The following is a 21,375-nucleotide window of genomic DNA, read 5'->3' as shown; positions in this document are numbered from 1 at the left end:
GGGTGATGGATAGATGATGGATGGATAGATGGATGGATGGGTGGGTGGCAGGTGACCTGGTGGATGGGTGGTGAGTGAATTGGTGGATGGATAGATAGGTGGAAGGATGGACGGATGGATGGGTAGGTGGATGAATGGTGATGGTTGGATTGGGATCAATAGATGGGTGAATGCATGATGGATGGGTGGGTGGTGGATGAATTAGTGGATGAATAGATAGTGGATGGATAGATGGATGGATGATGGATGAATGGGTGTGAGGATGAATGGATGATGGGTGGATGGGTGGTGTGTGAATTGGTGGACGGACAGTTGGATGGATGGATGAATAAATGTATATTAAACTGAAAATACCTGGTTCTCAGCTTTGAGGAGGAGGAGCCCAGTAACGCCCCTGCTCCCATGGTTGCTCTACTCCCCCTGGGCTGACTCTGCCTGAACTTTTCCAGCCTCAGGAGATTCTTCCCTCCAACGACTTGGCTCTCCCGGCCAAGTGATGCTGAGGGGGTGGGAAAGGTCACAGAGCCAGTTCTTTCCCACAGCCCCAGCACAGAGAGTAGGATTCCTCCCTGGCACTGGGAGAGAGTTCGTTGGTGACATCATTAGATTAGGCTCTGTGTTATAAACTGAACAGGAGGGCGACAAGGGAACGTCAGGATCCCTCCATCTACCCTCGCCTCCCCAGGCTCCAGACATGAGTCCTCATTGCTGTCAGCAGAACATGCAGACTCCTCCAAATGCTTGGATGCCACTTTGGTCCTTGAGTGCAAGACCCAGGCCCATCTCAGAGACACTACTTAACGTGACCTGGTGGCTGTTTTTATTTGAGGTGAACTGGTGGGTGAACGATCACTGATGGCTGTTTCATGTGTGTCAGGCCTGTGCGGGGCGCTGGGGGCGCTGCACTGAGCGGGACTGTCAAGGAAGTCCCTGCAGTTCTGGAACCTTCGTGGGGCAGAGTCAGAGGCAACTTGCAGAGTCGTAGACAGTGCTTGGGTGGCCGTGAGGCACCGATGAAGGAGCCTCTGGTTATGGGAAGGTCAGGTGGGAGGGAGTCAGGTGCCGGGGCTGTCCCCAGAGCTCGGCAGGAGGAGCACAGAGAGGGCTAGCGCACTGACTACGACAGCCTCAGGACTGCGTCTGCACGCAACGTCCTGTCCAGGAAGACGGAGGCTCCTTAAGCTCATTTACTAACGCTGTGCTCATTTGGGAACTCCGTGGAATGAAATGCCAGGTCTCAGGAGGAAGACCCCAACAACACAGCCTCTGTCAGCCTCCAAGAGAGAAGAGTGTGTGTTTAGAGGACTTAACTCAGGACAAAACGGAACCCTGCTGACTGAGGACACGAGGGGCTGGCTTGGCAGGCCCCCTGGTGGGTCACTCTTGATACCCGTCACCCTGGAGGAGGAATCTGTGGTATGAAGGGAGGGCTGGTCCCAACAGTTTGGGAGGAGGCCAGCCTCCAGTTTCGAGGACACGACACATCTCTTCAGGCCAGGACCGCAGGGCCCCCTGCTCTGTCAGGCACGGTGCCGAGGGCCCTGGAGCCTCATGGGGGTGCACGAGAATGTTTTAGTTTCTTTAAAATCAGGAGAAATAAATGAATATAACCCAGCCTAGGTTATATAGCTGTCTTTTTACCAAGGCAGTTTAGAAAATGTAATCTGTGACTTTTCATATATTTAATCTCAAGCATAAAGGCAGGGAAGTCAAGCAAGCCTCCCTAAATTAATCTCAAGCACAAAGGCAGGGAAGTCAAGCAAGCCTCCCTAAATTAGAAGGTCGTCTAAGGCCCTTGAACTTCCAGACGTTTTCCAGAGTACTCGATCCACTCACCTGGGCAGGGCAAAATGTTGCACTCCTGGTATTCCAGGGATGGGCCCAGGCACGGCATGCCCCCATACTTGGGCTCGGGGTTGTTGCAAACACGCTTCCGGTGCCGAATGCCCCTGTTACAGTCGCGGCTGCACTGTGACCACGATGTCCAGGCTGACCACGCCCCGTTGACGGTGTGGGCAGAGTACCTCCCAGCGCGCAGGAAATCACCAGAAAGTCCTGCCAACGAAGCGGCCCGCGAGTGGCTGTTAGAAGTTCTGAGAGTAACCAGAGTCCCAACTAACCTTCCCTGTCTCTCAGCTGCCTGCTTCATTCTGTAACTGCATCCCCCAAATCAGTGGAATACTTTTTCTACTTCAGAAGAAAGAACTGCAGGTGAATGCTAATCTTCCATAACTCAAGCTTCCTTCTCTGCGGTGGCTCTTACATAGGATGCAACGCAGAACTTGACTGGTAAATGCGGTCACATACTTATGCAATAGGTCTTAGGTTTGTAGGCCACTCGTTTTTCTGAGAAACTTCTTACAAAGAAAACACAACTTTCTCACTTCTCTTGGGAATTCTAGAGCAAACCGTGCCGTACAGAATGAGGTGATGCTCACCACGGGGGACATCCATCTGCAGAGAGGAAAGCCATGGTTCCGACAGTTTTCTAAACCTGTCCCTCAACCTGTGAGCCTTTCCACAGTGAATTCAGGCTGGTGAAAGAGGCAGAGTTCACCACTTTGGAATCCCAGGCCACAGAGACAGGTGTCTGTCCGGAACCCCGCAGGGGGCAGAGCTCATGACGCGGAACCGAACACATCCCTGAACGACGGTGCCCAGTGGCACTCGCCCCCAGGAAGTTCAGAGCCCGCTTACTCTCAGCTGTGTCTCCACCACATATGCGGCGGCAGAAGCAGCAGCAGCTGGAGCTGTCTTGGAAGGAACAGGCTCTGGACACGTCCCGTGTGTCTGGTCTGCTCTGAGCGCTCTACGCTTGCTAAGTCATTTAATTAATTAGGCACAGCCAAAAGTCCTGTTCGCTTTGATGAAAATGGCCACTCACTTACAATATCAACAAATATTCTAATGCTCTCAAATGCTGGCAATGTGACTCAGGTTTTAACAGAAAACTCTCGGGATGCCTGGGTGGCTCAGTCGGTTAAGCGTCTGCCTCCGGCTCAGGTCATGATCCCAGGGTCCTGGGATCGAGCCCCATATTGGGCTCCCTGCTCAGCAGGGACTCTGTGTCTCCCTTTCCCTCTGCCCCTCCCCTCCCCGCTCATGCTCTCTCTCCCTCTCTCTCTCTCAAATAAATAAATAAAATCTTAAAAAACAAAACAAAACAAAAAAACCTCTCAAAGTATGCCACGAAGTTCTGGAGAAGTGCGAAAAGGCAAATACAGCAAGAGTCCTGTCCACTGCTGAGCTCCTTCACTGTTTACTTAAAAACTCCGGCTCAGAAGCCTCGGTAGGATGCTCTTTAGAGAAAATGGATTTGAAATATCTTTCTGTGATGAACCAATACTTTGTGGTTAATCAATACAGAACAGCTATGCCCAAGTCAGCCTCATTTTGTGTGGTTGGAGGCAAAGAAGTCCAATTGTGTAGTTTCAAGATGTCAAAACCAAAACGTGTGGATGGTCATTAGAACTTGAAGCCCTTAAGACACAAGAGAGCTGGAAGTATTTTTTACGCCTTGCCCATGATATACTTTTGGAGGAAGTATGGGACATCTTTTATAAATGTATATCAAACTCCTTCTTAGTTTATATTACTATCATTGAAAACAAACATCAGCTTTGGTTTTGTATGTATCTGAGAATAAAAGGGTAAATAGGGGCGCCTGGGTGGCTCAGCTGGGTAAGCGTCTACCTTTGGCTCAGATCTCAGTGTCCTGGGATGGAGCCCCGTGTCAGGCTCTCTCCTCAGGGTGGAACCTGCTTGTCCCTCTGCCTCTGCCCCTCCCCCTGCTCATGGATGCTCTCTCTGTCTGAAATAAATAAATAAAATCTTCAAAAAAAAAAAGGGTAGAAAAAGATATGTTCAGAAAAGACAATGACATTCCTGTGCAGGGAAACACTGCCGCTCATTGTCTCTTTTTTACCTTGATGTCGTAAGAAATAACAGTTCACTGCCTGCTCTGAAATAAGAGAGTTAAGTGCACGAATTGGAGACAGGGCTGCCAGAATTTGCAAATAAAATAGAGGAAGCCTGGTTAAATCTGAATTTCAGATGAACAACAAATCATATTCTCGGTAAGTATGTCCCAAATATTGCATGGGGCATACTTACCCTAAAACAGATCCATGGGGCATGCTCATACTAAAAAATTCTGAGAAGTATCTGAAATTCATCTTTAACTGGGAATTTTGTATCTTATGTCACTATTCCAATGTGAGATCAGAAGATCGTCCCTTGCAGAATGTAGATCTTTACAATGGGTCCTGGTTCCCTCTTGGTATTCCAGCATATATATACGTCTTTTCTTCTTACTAAAGCAGGATTTCACAAAATTAGTAGGAGCGAAGATCATTTTGCTTGATTTTCTGCATGTATAGGTGTTCACTTTATTGAAATTGTAGACCTAGTCACAGAAGATTTTTCACTAAGTAGACTTATTTTTTTAAAGAAATGACGAACAAGCCTATATACAGTTGCTGAACTACAGTGGGCAGAGTGGTTTGAGGTCAGGAGATGGTTAATGTCAGGACCTACGACGAGGAGGGGCTCTTGATGGCAACGGCCAGGCCTCCAAGCAGCAGCTCTCCCCAGGGGAGGCAGAGAGATCAGTGACACGTGGGTACTGGAGGAGGCAGGAGGACATCTATCACAACCCCACGAATTTATCCTACCCGTGGCAGCCCAACACGGTGGCTTACTACCTCTGTGGTTCATCAAGGCCACCCACTCTCGGTCCAAGGAGGCTTCTCGAAAAGCAACACTGATGGTGACTGTATTTTCTAGGTCACATTCATGTTGTCAGAATAATGTGGAAACATAAACACAAACGTGCCGAGAAATGTTCCCAGTGGTCTAGTGCACGATAGAACTATCACCGTTTTCAACACATCGTGCTCCGAGAACCATCTGTGAACACCTGTCTTCTTTTTAGAATTGGACAGATCTTGTTAAAGTAGATGGGAGAGACAGAAGAGATGAAGAAGAAAGCAGAAGTGAAGATTTTGGGGGATGACCAGGCTCACCCCCTCTCCTGCAGTAGAGACGGCTGAGCTCCAGGGCGAGCAAGTGAATTGTCGGAGGAGAGAAGCCCACTACGCCGCAGGACCAGGCAGAGGGTGCATCTCCTGGTCTACCTTAGAGCTCTCCCTACGTTATGCATATGGTATGGAAGGGATTAAAAGGACAGAGCAATTTCAAAGACTATGAAAGGATTCTCACAGGCTGAACTTTTAAGCAGAAAGATCCTTCTACAGACAGACACCCTTTCTTTGTCTTGGTCCAGCTTGGGGAAGAATGAAAGTAAAAGCTTATTTGTAGCTTACATTTTGGGGGGCGAGAAGACCGACGGAAGACCACTGAGCCTTCCTCAATATATTTCCTGATATTAAATAAATCTCCCACCAACTATTCTGGATCTCTAGAATATGGTGTTGTTGTGAGGACTGAATTCATGGGACCACCTCAATATAGAATTCTTTCCCACCGTTTGCTATCAAGCTGGTTCTGCACGAGTGGGCTCACTGTCACAAAGACTGCGACACCAGAAACAATCAGAAGGAGAACATCCCCTCCCCTTGCTCTTCTACGACCTTAGAGACGGGATCGAACGCCCGTCTGTGGGGAGTGGGTCGGTGCTGGGGGGGTGGACGCTCACCATCTGTGGAGCAGCCGCTGGTTCCGTCACTGGAACAGTACCGCATCTCAATTCTCTGCCTTCCCACTTCGAGCAGATTTGGGTCAGGCAGGCGGGCTTTGCAAGTGTAGCGGAAGCGCTGCTCATAGTGGCCCCCGTTGTCTGAGATGTTGACGGGCGTCCAGGGCGTCCAGGGCGTGGTCTTCTTCAGCTCGGGGCACGGGTTGGTGTTGCAAGGCTGGTACTCCTGGGCGAGAAAGGGCATGGCATGTGCTTATCGTGCAAGCATCCAGAGTCCCGGGCTTCCTTCTTTCACTGGAAGATGGGGCTCTCTAAAACCGCACGTGCTGACACCCATCTGCTACTCTACCAAGTGAAAAACAGTGCTGTTCAGTTGGGCCTTTAAAAGCATGTTCAGGGCGCCTGGGTGGCTCAGTCGTTAAGTGTCTGCCTTCGGCTCAGGTCGTGATCCCAGGGTCCTGGGATCGAGCCCCGCATCGGGCTCCCTGCTCGGCAGGGAGCCTGCTTCTCCCTCTCCCACTCCACCTGCTTGTGTTCCTGCTCTCGCTATCTCTCTCTCTGTCAAATAAATAAAATAAAAAATCTTTAAAAAAAAAAAAAAAAAAGCATGTTCAGTGTCCAGGGTCCACTGCAGAAGGAACCTGCACAGTTTCTCCTGTGTCAATGAGGAGAATGAGACAATAAATGTAACCGGATGTGAATAAAAATGGTGAGCCCATAAAAATCATTTTCCTCTCACTTGATAAATAACCCAAACTGCTGACTATTCCGATGTGAAGCTTAACTGTTCTTTTTTTTTTTTTTTAAGGCTTAAAGTTAAAATGATGGAACCAAAACATTTTATTTTGGACAACGTAACACTCAGCTTGAGATGAAGGAGTGTTTTAAGCTCTGGGATCACGGATTGGAAGTGTTAGAGTAGTAGAGTATCCAAATAACACACACAAAATGTAGTAACTTATAGTGTGTAAGTTTTCACAGCATTTCCCTGCTTAATCCCTGGACAGCGCTTCTCACTTTCTCTTCCCTTCCCTCGCCACCAGATTCCTCCCTTGTAAGCACAGGGGGGAGCATCCCGGTTACTGAGCAGCGTACATTTGAAGGTCTGGCAAATGGGGCATGGTGTGTGTGTGGGGAGGTGTGTGGAACTGATTAAGATTCTTAAAGATTTATTTGTCAAGAATTCTAAACATGGCATCACCATAAAAAGTGCCACGTATGAAGGGTACAAGGTTGGACCTTGGACACAGCACTGTTTGTTCTTCCACTGGACAATAAAGGTTGTTTCATTAGAGGGAAACCCACAACATATAATACATCCAATTATGACCATACCTTAAAAATGATTTTTATCAGTGTTAAACATATATATCAAGTAACTGTTAAATAGCCCTCTAAGGTTTTTTTATGAAAAAGAGAAATATTCTTTCCCCCATATCTTTTATTTATTTACTTTTAAAATTTTATTTTATTTTACTTTATTGTATTATGTTAGTCACCATACATCATCAGTTTTTGATGTAGTGTTCCATGATTCATTGTTTGCGTATAACACCCAGTGCTCCATTCAATACGTGCCCTCCTTAATACCCATCACCGGGCTCACCCATCCCCCCACCCCCCTCCCCTCTAGAACCCTCAGTTCGTTTCTCGGAGTTCATAGTCTTTCATGGTTCGTCTCCCCCTCTGATTTCTCCCCCTTCATTTTCCCCTTCCTTCTGCTAATGTCCTCCATGCTATTCCTTATGTTCCACAAATAAATGAAACCATATGATAATTGACTTTCTCTGCTTGACTTATCCCCCACATGTTTTAGTTAAATATTGGCATGTTTAGCCCCTAGATCTAACAACCAGAATTTTCAAGGATCAGGCATTATCCATTAACTGTGCATTATGGAAGGAGAGGGTTTGGCCCTTACTCCCTCCCCCATCCCTGTGTCAGCAACATTGATGAAAAGTTATCATCTCTCATCATCTTAATGCAGTAACATTGTTCCTTTGGTTAGATCAAAGTCTAGCGTTTGCACTCATAACTAGGGGCACACCATCCCCAGCTGAGGGATGGGATAGGGTGATGGGCTACTATTCTTATCCAGGCCCCTTGCACACTGAAGTTTTCGGGGGTGGTTGTTTAGATTCTATGACTTCATCACCAATTTATCCCCGTCCAATCAGGGACTTAGGCATAGTAAGAACTGTCCTTGTGGGTTTGTGCTTCGAAAGAATACTCCTTTAATATGATAGTCATGTGCTTCCAGCAGGAAAGAGAGTGGCCATGTGTGTCCACACAGCCAGCTCTATTTGGAAGCCTATGAAAATATGTATTTTGTCATTAATCTAATCACTCTAACTACTTTTCTTTACTAGTAGTCCAATTAAAAAAAAAATACCCATAAGTAACAAGACTCAGGAGTTCTTCCTGTGTGTGACATCACAGGTTTTCAGCAGGAATTACGGAAAGTGGTCACCACCGCTTCTCTGATTTCTTATCTTCTCGCCATTTCCTTCCCCGCCCACACCGATGCGCCTCATCCCCACACCAACACGTACCAGGAAGATTCATCACTTCATTTCCCTTTGTTTACGGCATCTTTTATTATGATATTATTTGGATGCTGCCTCTTAAATGAAAAAAATAGCCCCAGTGAATGCTATAAACCCAATCGTGTGAAAAACCAGGCAGAACACGTGTGAGCCCTCTCGTTTTCTCTTGAAATGGAGGCCACACGATAGGAATGCAATAAACCCTTGTCCAGGCTTGCCGTGTGACGGCACCGCCATCCCCAGATTGAAAATGCTACATGCCACTGTCCTCCCCTTCATCACTTCAGCCTGGTGGGGCAGGTGTCCAGGGCTCCTTGCTGAAACCGACTCAGAACATACGCGGTTTATGGACCCCTGCTTAAAAAGTGCGGGTCCTTAAGCATTAACAAGTTCGTCAGTAAGATCCCCCATTTTAAGAAACAAATATAGGATGCTCCCAGTGACTCTTTGCTTCTGTACACCAGAAATGTCACCTGTTCCATGGAGGTGAAGCTTCATTTTTGAAATACATGAATAGCAAATATATTTTAAAGCTGGCTCAAGAGGCTGAGTTGGTCTCTGTGTGCTGGTGACATGTCCAATGGGGCAGAGGTGGGCACAGCTCAAGGATAAAGATCAATGTGGGCTTATTAGATAGCCTCTGATAACAAAGTTTGTTCTTCCATTCATTGTCTTTTCATCGTATGAAGTTTACCTTGAGACTCAGAACTGCCCTTTTCACCTGCTTCTTGAGGTTTGATTGTGATGCATTCATTTAAAATATCAAATTATGAAATGCCAAGAAATGGTATGACCAAACAGTTTTATATCGGTGACCAAAATTACGAAGTGATTTCATTCAATGGTAAGTAGTTCTATGGCTCCGCCGAATCTGGATGCCACAATGTACTGATGACCCACGGCAGTAACTACCCAACTTTGAATGTAACGTGAACAATATTACATTTAATGCTAAAGATAGAAATTATTTTCTAAGAAGTTTCAGGGAGCCAGTTACTATTACTTGTCATATCGGATGCCTAATATTCTGCTAGAAAATACTAGGTAACAGTGGTCACTAATATCCATTCCACTTCGAGGTATACAGCTGAAGAAACTGAAATCAGGATCTTAGTGTGACTCCCATGTTCATCACAGCATTACTCCCAGTAGCCAAGGTATGGCAACAAAGTAAGTGTCCATCAACAGATGAATGGATAAACAAGATGTGGTATGTGTGTGAACATGATATATAATATACACTACAATGTGTAATAATATATAATATATACCATTCAATCATAAAAAGGAAGGAAATCTCCCCATAGATCCAGGCTTTTATGCTCAGGTTACATTATTTGGGTCTTATGAGGCCCTCTAGGCTAATGGCCAGTGATAAAAGTTATTTTCCTCTGGATATATTTCATTCCAGAACATTCTCTGGCTTTCCTGAAGAACAAAGGAAGAACACAGTTACTAGGTTGCAGCCATCCTATATTTAAACCTAATTTTCCTAGAGGCACACATGGGCAGTGTCATGATACTCCACGCAATCTGTGAGGGAGCACAGCACCCAAGCTTGGAGGTTGTCCCCACTTTTTCCCATGACACATGTTTCCTGTGTACATCACAAGAAGGTTATGAAGGTCAAATGAAATCATTAATAGATAAGCACTCTGTAAAACATGAGAAGCTCTAGGAATGTAAGTCGTTGTTATTACTCTACCAGGAAGCCAAAGTCTAACATGGATATTCCGTCCCATTTCACTTTTCTTGACTCCAAGCCACTGAAAAAATCCTTAAGCAAAGAAGTGATCCCAGAACCTGAGTACTGCATTCAATTTATTTCAGCAAACAGATTGGCCCAATATTACCATCCAGAATGGAAATCTCTTATTTGGTCCCTGAAAATCCCTGCAGTAAGTGGAAAGAGTAAATGATATTTTCTGTACAAAGAAAAGAAAGAGCAAGTGGGAATGTTCAGAGGGGTTCTCTCATCACGGTTTAGCTTAGGCCATCGGAAAATATCTGTTGAAATAGCAGCTTTAATTCCACCACGGTCAGCTCGTGTTCCAGTGACATCATGAACTTGAAGGGCGGTCAGGGCAGCAAACCTTCATCTAAGAAGAGCACGTATGTTTGGGGAGAAGGCCGCTCTACCCAGAAGCGGCATATTGGTGCCTCTGAGGGGAGAAGCCAGAGAGAGCAAGCTGGACACCAGACCATGGAACACGGGGGCAGGAACAGCACTGTCCTGGGGCTGCTGCCGCCAAAAGGGTGATGGTTCATGAAAGACAGCACATGGGCCCCAAGTGCTGGTTGGACGTGAATGAATCAAGGATATTCCAAAGCCTTGTGGGTGAGGAAACACAGCATAAACGCCTTGTTTGGAGTCAAAACTCACGTGTGAGAATGACCTTCTAAAAAAAAAAAAATCCACCAGGGCACCTAGGTGGCTCAGTTGGTTAAGTGTCAGCCTTTGGCTCAGGTCATGATCTCAGAGTCCTGGGATCAAGCCCCGCACTGGGCTCCTTGCTCGGTGGGGAGCCTGCTGCTCTCTCTCCCTCTGCCTGCTGCCCCTGCTTGTCTCTCTCTCTCTCTGTTAAATAAATAAATAAAACCTTTAAATTAAATTAAAAAAAAAATCCACCATTTGTGACAACTTGGATGGACCTTGAAGACATTATGCTAAGAGAAACGAATCTTGCAGAGAAAGACAAATTCTGCATGCTATCACTTCTACGTAGAATCTAAAAAGGACAGACTCAGAGAAACATAAAAAGTGTAGTCGTTACCAGGGGTTGGAGAGGAGGGGACAATGGCGAGATACTGTTCAAAGGGTACAAACTTCCAGGCATGAGGTTAACAAGTTTGGGGATCTAATGGATAGCATAGCAATTATAGCTAATAGTACTGTATCACGTAACTGATACAGTAAGGAGAAAGGAGATCTTAGATGTTCTCACCTAAGAAAGGAGATCTTAGATGTTCTCACCTCAAAACAGAAATGTTTGACTATGTTTTAATTATGTGATGGGATGGGGATGGTAGTTAATATTCTGGTGGCAATCATTTTGCAATATATAAATGTATCAAATCAACATGAGATATACTTCAAACTTACACAAAGTTATGGATCAATTATTTCTGGAAAAACATAAAAATGAATTAAGGAAACAGTTGATGCAAGGACAAAACATAAATAAAGGGTCAAGAGCACCAAAAATCCCAAGGGTTACTAAAGCAATTTTGTACAATTCTCCAGATATGTTCCTCATGTACTCTCTGTCCCAGTCAACAGTAAAAGAACCATACATTTAAAGTTTAATCCAGGGGCGCCTGGGTGGCTCAGTCAGTTGAGTGTCCGACTCTTGGTTTCAGCTCAGGTCATGATCTCAGGGTCATGAGATCGAGCCCTGCATGGGGTTCCGCGCTGAGCATGGAGTCTGAGATTCTCTCTCCCTCTACCCCACCCTCTCTCTCTCTCAAATAAAAAAAGAAATCTTAAAAAAAAAAAAGTTTAACCCAGAAGCTGGGAGGTACCTATAGAAATAGACTCTGGGGGCCATTCTCTCCTCCCATCTGAACTGGTTCTTTCCTAATTCAAGCCACTGTCACCTCAGGCCTGGTTCACAGAATCGAAGCATGAATTTCATTGAGGTGTGTCTATTTGCAAGTCTGCTTTTACCCACAGACTGCAAGTTTGTCAAGAGCAAGAATTTTGTCACATTTAATTTATATTACCAATCTTGAGTATAGTATTTTTTTGGTGAATGTATAAATCATATTGATCAATTCACAATTAGGTGCATTCTGAAGGAATGTGCATAAATTTGGGGAACAAATTTAGGGGGTTAAGAGGGGCTCCGTGTTTTGCTATTTATTCTTCCTTTGAAAAATACTGAAATATCTATATTCCATAGGTTGAAAGTAAAATAGATGGTGACAACTCAAGCAAAATTTTGATAGCTTGTGCTCAGCACAAACTAAGAAAGTTACCCTTAAAGTCATTTCATCAATAGCTGAATATATGAACTAAATTCATTCTCATATGGAATAGTCATGGTTTTCACATGCATTTACCAAGTTCTCCTTCAGCATCAAAGGTTATCCTGCCGAGACAGAAAGCCATTCTGCACAAGACGAACAAGGAAGAAATGCAGTTGTGTTTGCAAAGGGCCAAAGTGTTCCAGCAAGTGCACAGAAGTAGGCCTGTGATCCCTGGCACTGGGGCAAACAGAGCAAAAACTGACAGGAAGTCCTGGAAATAAGCTTAGTGGTACCCAGTAAGGAAGAGAAGTAAAAGAGAGACGGCAGATTCAGAATTAGAGGGCCACAGAATGACTTCTGCTTCTGACCAAGATGGAGTAAACAGAAACGGGATGAACCCTCTCCCCCCAAAACAACTAAGAAATGTATGGAACAACAGTTCTTAAAACACTGGGCACAGGGCAATGAAGGACAGTGATGGCCAAGTGAGGGGAAACATGAGGTGAGCCCCATAAGTGCCCAGCCTAGAACCTTGATGAGGGTTCCAGACCCTGGTGGGGGAAGGAGAATCCCAGGCAAACATTCTAGTGACTGAGGAGACAGAGTGAGAAGGGACGGAAGCCAAAGGGACAGAAGGAGAGAGATGCACGGATGCAACTCCAGTGTTATGCAGAGAGTCCGCCTCAAGTATTCAACAGGGTACAAACCTGTGAAATTTGAGGAAACCACAAGGGTGGCGAAAGACCCACCTACAAAGATCAAAGGGAATAGTGCATATCACTTTCATTCCTACATACTAGCAATGAGCAAGCAGAAATTAAAAGAATGCCATTTACAGTAGCATCAAAAATATGAAATACTTAGCAATACATCTCACAAAATGTATGCTTGACTTGTACACTAAAGGACACCAAATCCCCTAAATGATCTATAGAATCAATGCAATCTTAATCACAATTCTAGAAGGCTTTTTTGGGAGTAAATATTGACAAGCTGGTTCTAAAATTCATACAGAAATTTTAAAAATCTAGAATACCCAAAACATTTTGGAAAGGAAGAACAGAGCTGGAGGACTTATACAACTTGACTTCAAGACTCATTATAGAACTACAATAGCATTCTGTGGTGTCAGCATCAAGATAGAAAGACTAAGCAAAGGAATTCTGGACTGGAAAGTCCAGAAATAGGCCTGCATGTATATGGTTTATTCAGTTTTGATGAGAGAGCAAAGGCAATTCAGCAGAGAAAGTAAAGACTTTTCAACGAATGGAGCTGTAGCAATTGGACAGCCATCTGTGAAAAGAAGACCTTTGAATGATAACTTACTCCCTGTTTGATAATAGACTCAAATGGATCATAGACCAACTATCTAAAGCCATAAAACCTCCAGAAGAAAACCTAGAAGAATCTCTCTGTGAGCTTCGGTCAAGCAAAGATTTCCTAGCTACAATGCCAAAAACATTATTCATATAAGAGAAACAATGACAATCTGAATTATTCAAAATCAGGAACTTCTGTTCTTTGAGAGACACTGTGAAGAGAAAGAGAGGCAAGCCTCACCCTGAGAGAATATTTGCAAATCAGATAAAAGACTCATATCCATCATATGTTTAAAAAATTAAAATTCGACAATAAAAAACTTAATACAAAAATTGTCAAGGATAGGAATAGACATGTCACAAGAAAAGATAGATGGCAAAAAAGCATATATAAAAATTCTCAACATCATTTGTTAGAAAAAAAGAAAAAGCCATAGGGAAACTACCACACACCTATTAGAATGGCTAAATTAAACACAAACCCCAAACCGGACACCACCAAATGCTGGTAAGCTTGCAGGGACCAGGAACCCCCCTCTCACACTCTGCTGGTAAAAATGGAGAATGGCACAATCCCTTTGAAACTATTTGACACTTTTCCTAATTAATGAAACATACACTTATGACCATATGACCTTGCCATCTCCTTCCTAGATATTTACCCAAGAAAAAAGAAAGTTAATGTCCACTCAAATACGGGTACACGGACATTCATAAAAGCTTTACTGGTAACAGCCAAGAATAGAAACAACCCGTATGTCTATCTGTCAGCAGGTGAATATCTAAATGAATCATCTTATATCCATAGAAGGGAATACTAGTCAGCAGTAAAACGAAATGAACTGTTGATGTATACGGCATAGAAGTATCTGAAAATAAAGATGAGTGAAAGAAGCCAGCAGAATGAGTGACTCCATTCACATAAAACTGATGGAAATGGAAACTAGCGTAGAGGCAGAAAGATCAGTGGTTGCCTGGGATCGGGGAGGTATAGGAGGGAGGGGTTACAAAAGGGAACAGGCATGCTTTTATAATCTTATTTCTCTCATAAGCAGTTTCTTTAGCTGCAGTGCATTTTCATGCTGGTACAGGCTTTTGAACGTGAAGGAGTTAAAATCATCTTCCATGGCATTTGGAGAAGTCTTGGAGTCACAGGATGGCTTGGTAGAAGAACCCTGCCCCAAAGCCAGCTTCTTACTCTCTAACCAAGTTCACATGGTAAGTGTATGTTACAGACTGCAAATCTGTAAACACTTGGAAGGTGTGTTAGTACATTCGGGCTGCTATAAGGAAAGACCACAGATGGGTACAACAGAAATGTACTTCCCTCAGCTCTGGAGCCTGGGAGCCTAACATTAGGGTATTAGCATGGTTGGGCGAGGGCCTTCTTCTGGGTTACAAACTTGGGTGAGCTAACTCTCTGGGGCCTCCTTTATAAGGACACCAATCCCATCCATGAGGGCTTCACCTTCATGACCTAATCACCTCCCAAAGGCCTCACTCACCTCCTACTACCATCCCCTTAAGGCATTAGGTTTTCAACACATGCATTCTGGGAGGGGACACCAACATTCAGTCTACAGAACATATCCCCACAAATGCCAAATCAGGGGTTACACAAGGGAGCTCAGGACACTGCCTACATTTTGGACTCCACAGCCTTGTTTTGGGTAAGTCCATTGGCCCCAAATAACACTCAGTGCATACACTTGAATCTGTTTCACAGAAGGTAAAAAGATTCGATAGTCCAATGCTACCTGACAAACAGTCTACACTGGCTACTGTGAAGAGAGGCTGATGATTTAGGGATTTTTATGAATATTCCTCATTTCATCCCGTTACTATTACCAGTTATTAACAGTTTGGTGAAATAAAAATGGAATTTTATTAAATGTGAAAGAAACACGGTGAGAAAAGCACAAGTATTTTCAAGTAGAAGTTTGCACCGTTCCAAGCAGTACCTGCTTGCATTTCAGTGGGTTTCCTCTGAGTTAGCGACAGTTCTTTTAGAAATCTTTGGTGTACCAGTTGTTCGCGTGGGGTCTCCCCAGGCTGTGAGCTTCTCCAGGGTAGAGCCTGGGGTTGATGCAACGTTCTTCCTCACTGGGGGACTAGCACTATCTTTGACTCTAAAGAGGAAGAGGATTGGGCTGAACATGTCAGGGGCTTTCTAATGGGTGCATTCGCTTTCAACAAGAGGTCATCTTATGTGGTTTTTGTTTCGTTTTGTTTTGTTTTAAGTGCAGAAAAGCAAGCAAATATTCCTCTGCTGTCTTACTGAAAAAGATCTGTGTTTGTGTATGTACTAGATTATATATGTTTGTGTATATATATATATATATATATAAATGGAGCTGGCTTTCCTCCTTACACATCATTTTAGGCATTCTTTTTTATAACGCTGTAGAAAGCCCAAGAGAATAAGAAAATCAGTGCTGTTGTTGGAAATCTTTATTACAGAGGCTGTGATTTGTGGGTAATCTATAAACTTACATCTCAAATGAGAAGATCCATTTATTTATTTTATTCTCTCACTATAATGCCTTTAAATAGGTAGTCTCTGAAAGCAAACATCAAGAATTCAGACAGCTTTTTTGGCAAATACCGTGCAATGAGAGGAAAAACTACTTTTAGCTAGAAGTGAAAACCTATCATCCGGGGAAAAGGTTTCCTTCCCAAATCAACAACTGAAATGGGTGACCTTGAGCAAAGGAGCCCACCCTTTACTTCCACTCCTCCATTGTTGTTGTAACACCTGCTATCTGCTTATTCAACTGGCAAAATTCCTAAAGATATCTTAGAAAGATCCAGAGCACTCAGTTCTCTTGTGTATTTCATCAGGCATATGGGATTGTGTGTTCAGGTCCCAGGAGTTGAGTCATCTTGCTTGGAACCTTGGGAATACCTGGTCCATTTTCCATTAGTCTTCTGTATTCTGGTACCTCAATTATGGCATAGCTATGATCTTAAGAGTACTTTGACAGTAAGCACCCATCATTCCCATAACCTGGATGTCATGCCCTGTGTAATCCCCTCCTCATGGGTGTGGATGGGCCTTGTGAAGCTGATGGGATAGCAGCTCTCTTGATGAGATCCCTCTTAACCAAGACCTCCTTGTAGTGGACAGATTCTCCTGCTGACTTTGAAGAAGTAAACTGCCATGCTGTGGGGGGGCACGTGGCTAGAACTGGGGGCAGCCTCTAGGAACTAACAGTGTCCTCCAGCCTAGAGCCAGGAAAAAAAAAAATGAGGACCTAAGTCCCCAAACCACAAGGAACTAAGTTCTACAAACAACCAGAGAGCTTGAAAGAGGACCCCGAGCCTCGGAAACATTTGCAACTCCGGTCAACACCTTGATTTCAGCCTGAAACACTAATCAGGGGAACTGGTTAAACTGGGCCTGGACTTCCAGCCCATGGAACTGTGAGATAATTAATGTGTTATTCTAAGCCACTAAATTTGTGTTCATTTGTTACACAGCAACAGAAAACTATGTAAATATACATTTATTTGGTATTTGTACACAAGACGGAATCTATTCCATGACCCTGTTTTTATCTAATACTCCAAGAATTCAGTTTAATACATGATTCAAATGAAGCTGAGTTTTCTTAATCTGGTATCCCCAGGGCAAGAAATTGGAAGGATTAGATTCTTTGATGGAAAACTCATTATTTTCCTGCTATGACATTCTTCCAATTTTTTTCTTACGAGAAAGTTTTGGTGAAAAGTTTTTAAAAAGTGACCATTGCTTCTCAGTAATAATACCTAGGAAAGTCAAGGTGTGAATAAGGGACCTGCAGGCTATGTACTAAGTTGAGGTTGGTTGTTACAACTCATGTTTTATTAAAGATGCCCGATACCATCCAGAATTAATTTTAATTCCACTTTACAGAATGACAGAATATACATGTGTTGACGATCAAACCGTATTTCAATTTCACCAATTCCATTAAAGCTGTAGATTTAGTGAAAGTCCACTATGTTTGAGAGAAATATATTGGGCTAATGTCTTTTGCTTTAAGGGCAAAAACAGAATTTAAAATGGTGTTCTATTCATTCCGCAAATGAGCTTTTCCCCAAGTGTGTAGAGATGTCTGTAGGACGCTGATGGGTGCCACGGAGAAAAGCTTCTGCTGTCAGGTAAGAGAGCGACCATGGGTTCAACAAAGTTAAGTGAGTTTCTTCAAGCCAGGAGTGGTGAGAGCTCATTTTGGGGAAGCAGAACAGAGGGGAGCACACATTACCACTGTTGGGGGAGAAGCTACCTGGAATCAGAAAAGTTCTCAAAGGTGAGAGCAATTTCATCATTTATGATTGATTCTAAAATCGACTTCACTGATTCAAAACTGAAAATAGGGAAGTCACCCCTCTTCTGCCAAACCTAACTAGGATTGGAAAGACTGAAGATGGAGTCCTATGTTCATAAAATCTTTATTTAGCCCAGTTGACTCCACGCTCTAATGGGGGAAGCCATCTAAAACATCCCCTTCCTTCAAGACAGTTGGTGGGTGGCTCTCCAGTGAGTATATGATGTAGAGGGAGCTGAGATGTTATCAGTTATGCTCCTCAAGCAATTTTTTCTGTGAATTCATTTATACAGGGGCTGGTCAGTTTTTACTGTGAATGAAACTCTCCTCACTTCCAAGTTTATGGCCCTGTGTGATAGCCAGGAAAACCCACCAGGTCTGTCCAGGGGGTCTACTCCTTTCAATCCCCTAATCTAGCACCTTAGCTTTCTCATCTGTAAAGTGGGCATATAAAGTGACACATCGTGATGATTTGGGAATGTTAATGAGATAATACGTTTACAGGGGTTAGCAGGGAGCCTGGATTATGAGGCATCTCTTTGTTCTGCACAGAGGCCTGGAACTGAAAATGGGTTGCAGAACATGAAAATAGCAGGAGTTCTTCAAAGGTGGTCAGGATACAGAACATGAAAATATTAGAGGCTCTCCAAAGTTGGTCATTAGCAGTCTTGAGAAATCACCCTCTCTCGGTGTGGATGGTCACAATAACCCATAAGTATGAGCAGGTCATACTCAGGAGAATGGGTTTATCTAACTGGTAAAATAAGTTTAGATTTAACTTCCATCAAAGTTTCCATATATATATATATATATATATATATAATTTCACTCCCTCTGTAATGTGATCATCTAGTGGAAAATTTTCTTCAAAATTGGTTATCGGAGTTTACATAAAGCTGGCTTTTTATCAGTTCATGTTCCTTAAATAATCGGCTAAGATTTCATGCCCTAAAACATAGTAGTAAGAACATTCATTTAATCTAAAATGCTTACATCATGAATGATATATTTGGAACATTCACAGCTGGGGCCAAAGTCTTTCTGTCATTTCATCTCACCAGTATGGAAACAGAACACTTGAGTGTTGTTGGGGCTCTCCAAGCTGGGATTCCGTCATTAACGGGTCTGGGAAATGGAAAACATGTCTTAGCAGCATCTTTTGCTAATAATTGAAATCACAAGGGACTGTATTATTATTATTATTATTATTATTATTATTATTATTTGCTCTTCTTTTGGCCAATTTACTGTGGGAAAATAATTAATTCCTCAAATAAAGATCCTTAAATGACTTCCTGTTTATAATCCAAATTGTTTAATTAGATTCCCATTACCTCCTGGATATTTCCTGCCAGAACTTACGGTTAATGATCTACATATCTTAATTAAAGTATTTATATTTTTGAAATTAAGAATCACAGTAATATTGTCCAAATGACATTTTCAATTAACAGCGAAGTTATGAAAATAGAAGTATCATGTTACCCATCCATCCGCTCATCCATTCATCCATCTTTCGATAATTGCTATTGGAACATTTATGCCATGTACAAGATGCTAAGCTACAGCTTCAGGATTTTAGATGTTACTGGTGAAATAAGCAGGGGAAGTCCAAGGGAGACACCTGCAAAAGTATAAGCCCACACCAACTACGCGTTATGGGAGTTAAGATGCAGAGGAAACTAATTGGAAATAATACGAGCACCTAGTAACTAACTGCATTATGGCCAATCCCATGGGCCACTCAACCTGGGATTCTGTGTCTGACTGACCAGTTCTATACCAAGGAGTGCTGTGTCCACAATCACGGCACCAGACGAGGGACACACTCAGGCTTTAGTTGCCTTGAGCAACCAATTCTGGCTAAATTATCCATGCCCTAATAGTAGAATGTCACTGCTAATACAAAACAAAATGAAAACCTAAATGCAATCTTAGCTGCCTGAAGAAAAGTTTAGTCTTGATCACAGAAAATAAAAAGATCCATTAGTTAAAATATAAGTTGTCAAAATATGGTGTATTTATCCTGATTTTTTTTCTTAATGAGTAAAAGTTTTTGTGCCTCAGTTTTATAAATGTTTAAAATATATGCACAGGGTCCCTGCAATAATCCTAATGAAGAGAGAAAAGCACTAGGAGGGTGTGCCAAGGACATGTGGTCACAGGTGATGGCCACTTTCATTCCAAGACCCCAGGTCTGGATGGGCTCCCTGTCTTTCATCATCATTCTTTCCTCCCAAAGCTGGGAGTGATATTAACAAGAAGCCCCCTAGTCTCCCAGCAAAACAGATGCATTTTCCATCTGAGGATAAAGACTTTGTCCTTTCCTGCTAGAATCACCAGCCTAGTGCAGTAATATAAACATACAATGGCTTTAATTTGATCCTTCCCAACTAAATGATCACAAAAGGGAATATTCTGTCTAAATGAAGTGACAACATCATAAAACAATAATTTGTCTATGACCGCTATTGATAGATTTATTTCTAAGATTTATAACCTTGTCTCTCAGACCTTAATTTAATGGCTTAGTGATTTCTTGGGGTTATAATTAAATTTACTTATTACTGACAATACTATTGATGCAGTAGAATATATTTATTTTTACCATAGCCTAGAAACATATCTCACATCTGCTTATATTTTGTTTGTTTATTTTTCTTACCTATAACCTAAGTTTCAGGCCACAATTCTGCTACTTTCTATGCCCCACTTCTCACGGGCCTCTCTACTTCCATCTCTGTGACAGGGTGGACAGCAGATGATCGAGCTTATCTGAGCAAGTATCAAGAGACTCATAAGACCTTGAGAGGACATCAAAGTCTTTGCCACAAGTCTGGATAGCAAAATCCCTGTGACTCACCTGCTTCCTAAACTGGGCCTTGCTCCCGGCCACTAGCTTTGATGTGGCTGCTTGCCCACAAAGGAGGACTGCAATGGAATTAAATATTCAAGATGTTGCAACCAAACGTACAAGTTAAACACTTCCAGACTCGAATATACTTAACATATGGCAATGACATAAAACAGTTGATTAATCTGGAAGTGTCCTATAAGAAATAATTGTCCAAATCAATGTTTAAAGACTAGACAACACTGTGGATTTTCATCTGCTTAGATACGATCAGAAAATCATTCTGCTGGAAATTCCTAAAATATAAAATGGTGATTGAATCAGGAAGTAGGCAGACTTCTCCCAAATCCGTATTTTAAACCGCAGGTATGTATTTCTCCTGATGCATGTTGCATCCCACTGCTTAGTTTCTAGCCATCCAAACCCTTCCCCCTTATTAATGGCACTCTAGAGACACACTTTTATCTATGAAAATATAAAAACTCATGATGGAGGTCACTTATTTAGAAGTTACTTGAAAGTTATCTGAACTAACTGACGCAGTTGCAACCTTCTCATTCTAGAATGTTGCTTCTTTAATAAGGAAGGGGTGTTTCTTATTCAAAACCATCATTCAGGCCCAGAGAGAATGCCCCAGTTAAAATATTTAGAATTCTCTACTGTGGATGGCTTTAAAATTCATTTTTCTATCCTAGGAAACATGGCAAAATTTAAGCAGGAG

General features: G+C 42.9%; 1 protein-coding gene across 1 annotated transcript in view; it reads right to left on the bottom strand.

Moving 5' to 3' along the window:
• Positions 1 to 21,375, bottom strand: part of SEMA5A (semaphorin 5A) — a 297,610-nt gene that overhangs the window by 17,930 nt on the left and 258,305 nt on the right. Inside the window, 2 exon segments of the mRNA XM_021702499.1 lie at positions 1,837 to 2,055; positions 5,657 to 5,882. Coding sequence (XP_021558174.1) covers positions 1,837 to 2,055; positions 5,657 to 5,882 — 445 coding nt within the window.

The sequence above is a fragment of the Neomonachus schauinslandi genome, chromosome 7 (genome assembly GCF_002201575.2).
Source record: "Neomonachus schauinslandi chromosome 7, ASM220157v2, whole genome shotgun sequence".
In the NCBI taxonomy this organism is placed as follows: Eukaryota; Metazoa; Chordata; class Mammalia; order Carnivora; family Phocidae; genus Neomonachus; species Neomonachus schauinslandi.
This window is presented reverse-complemented; position numbering and strand designations above follow the sequence as displayed.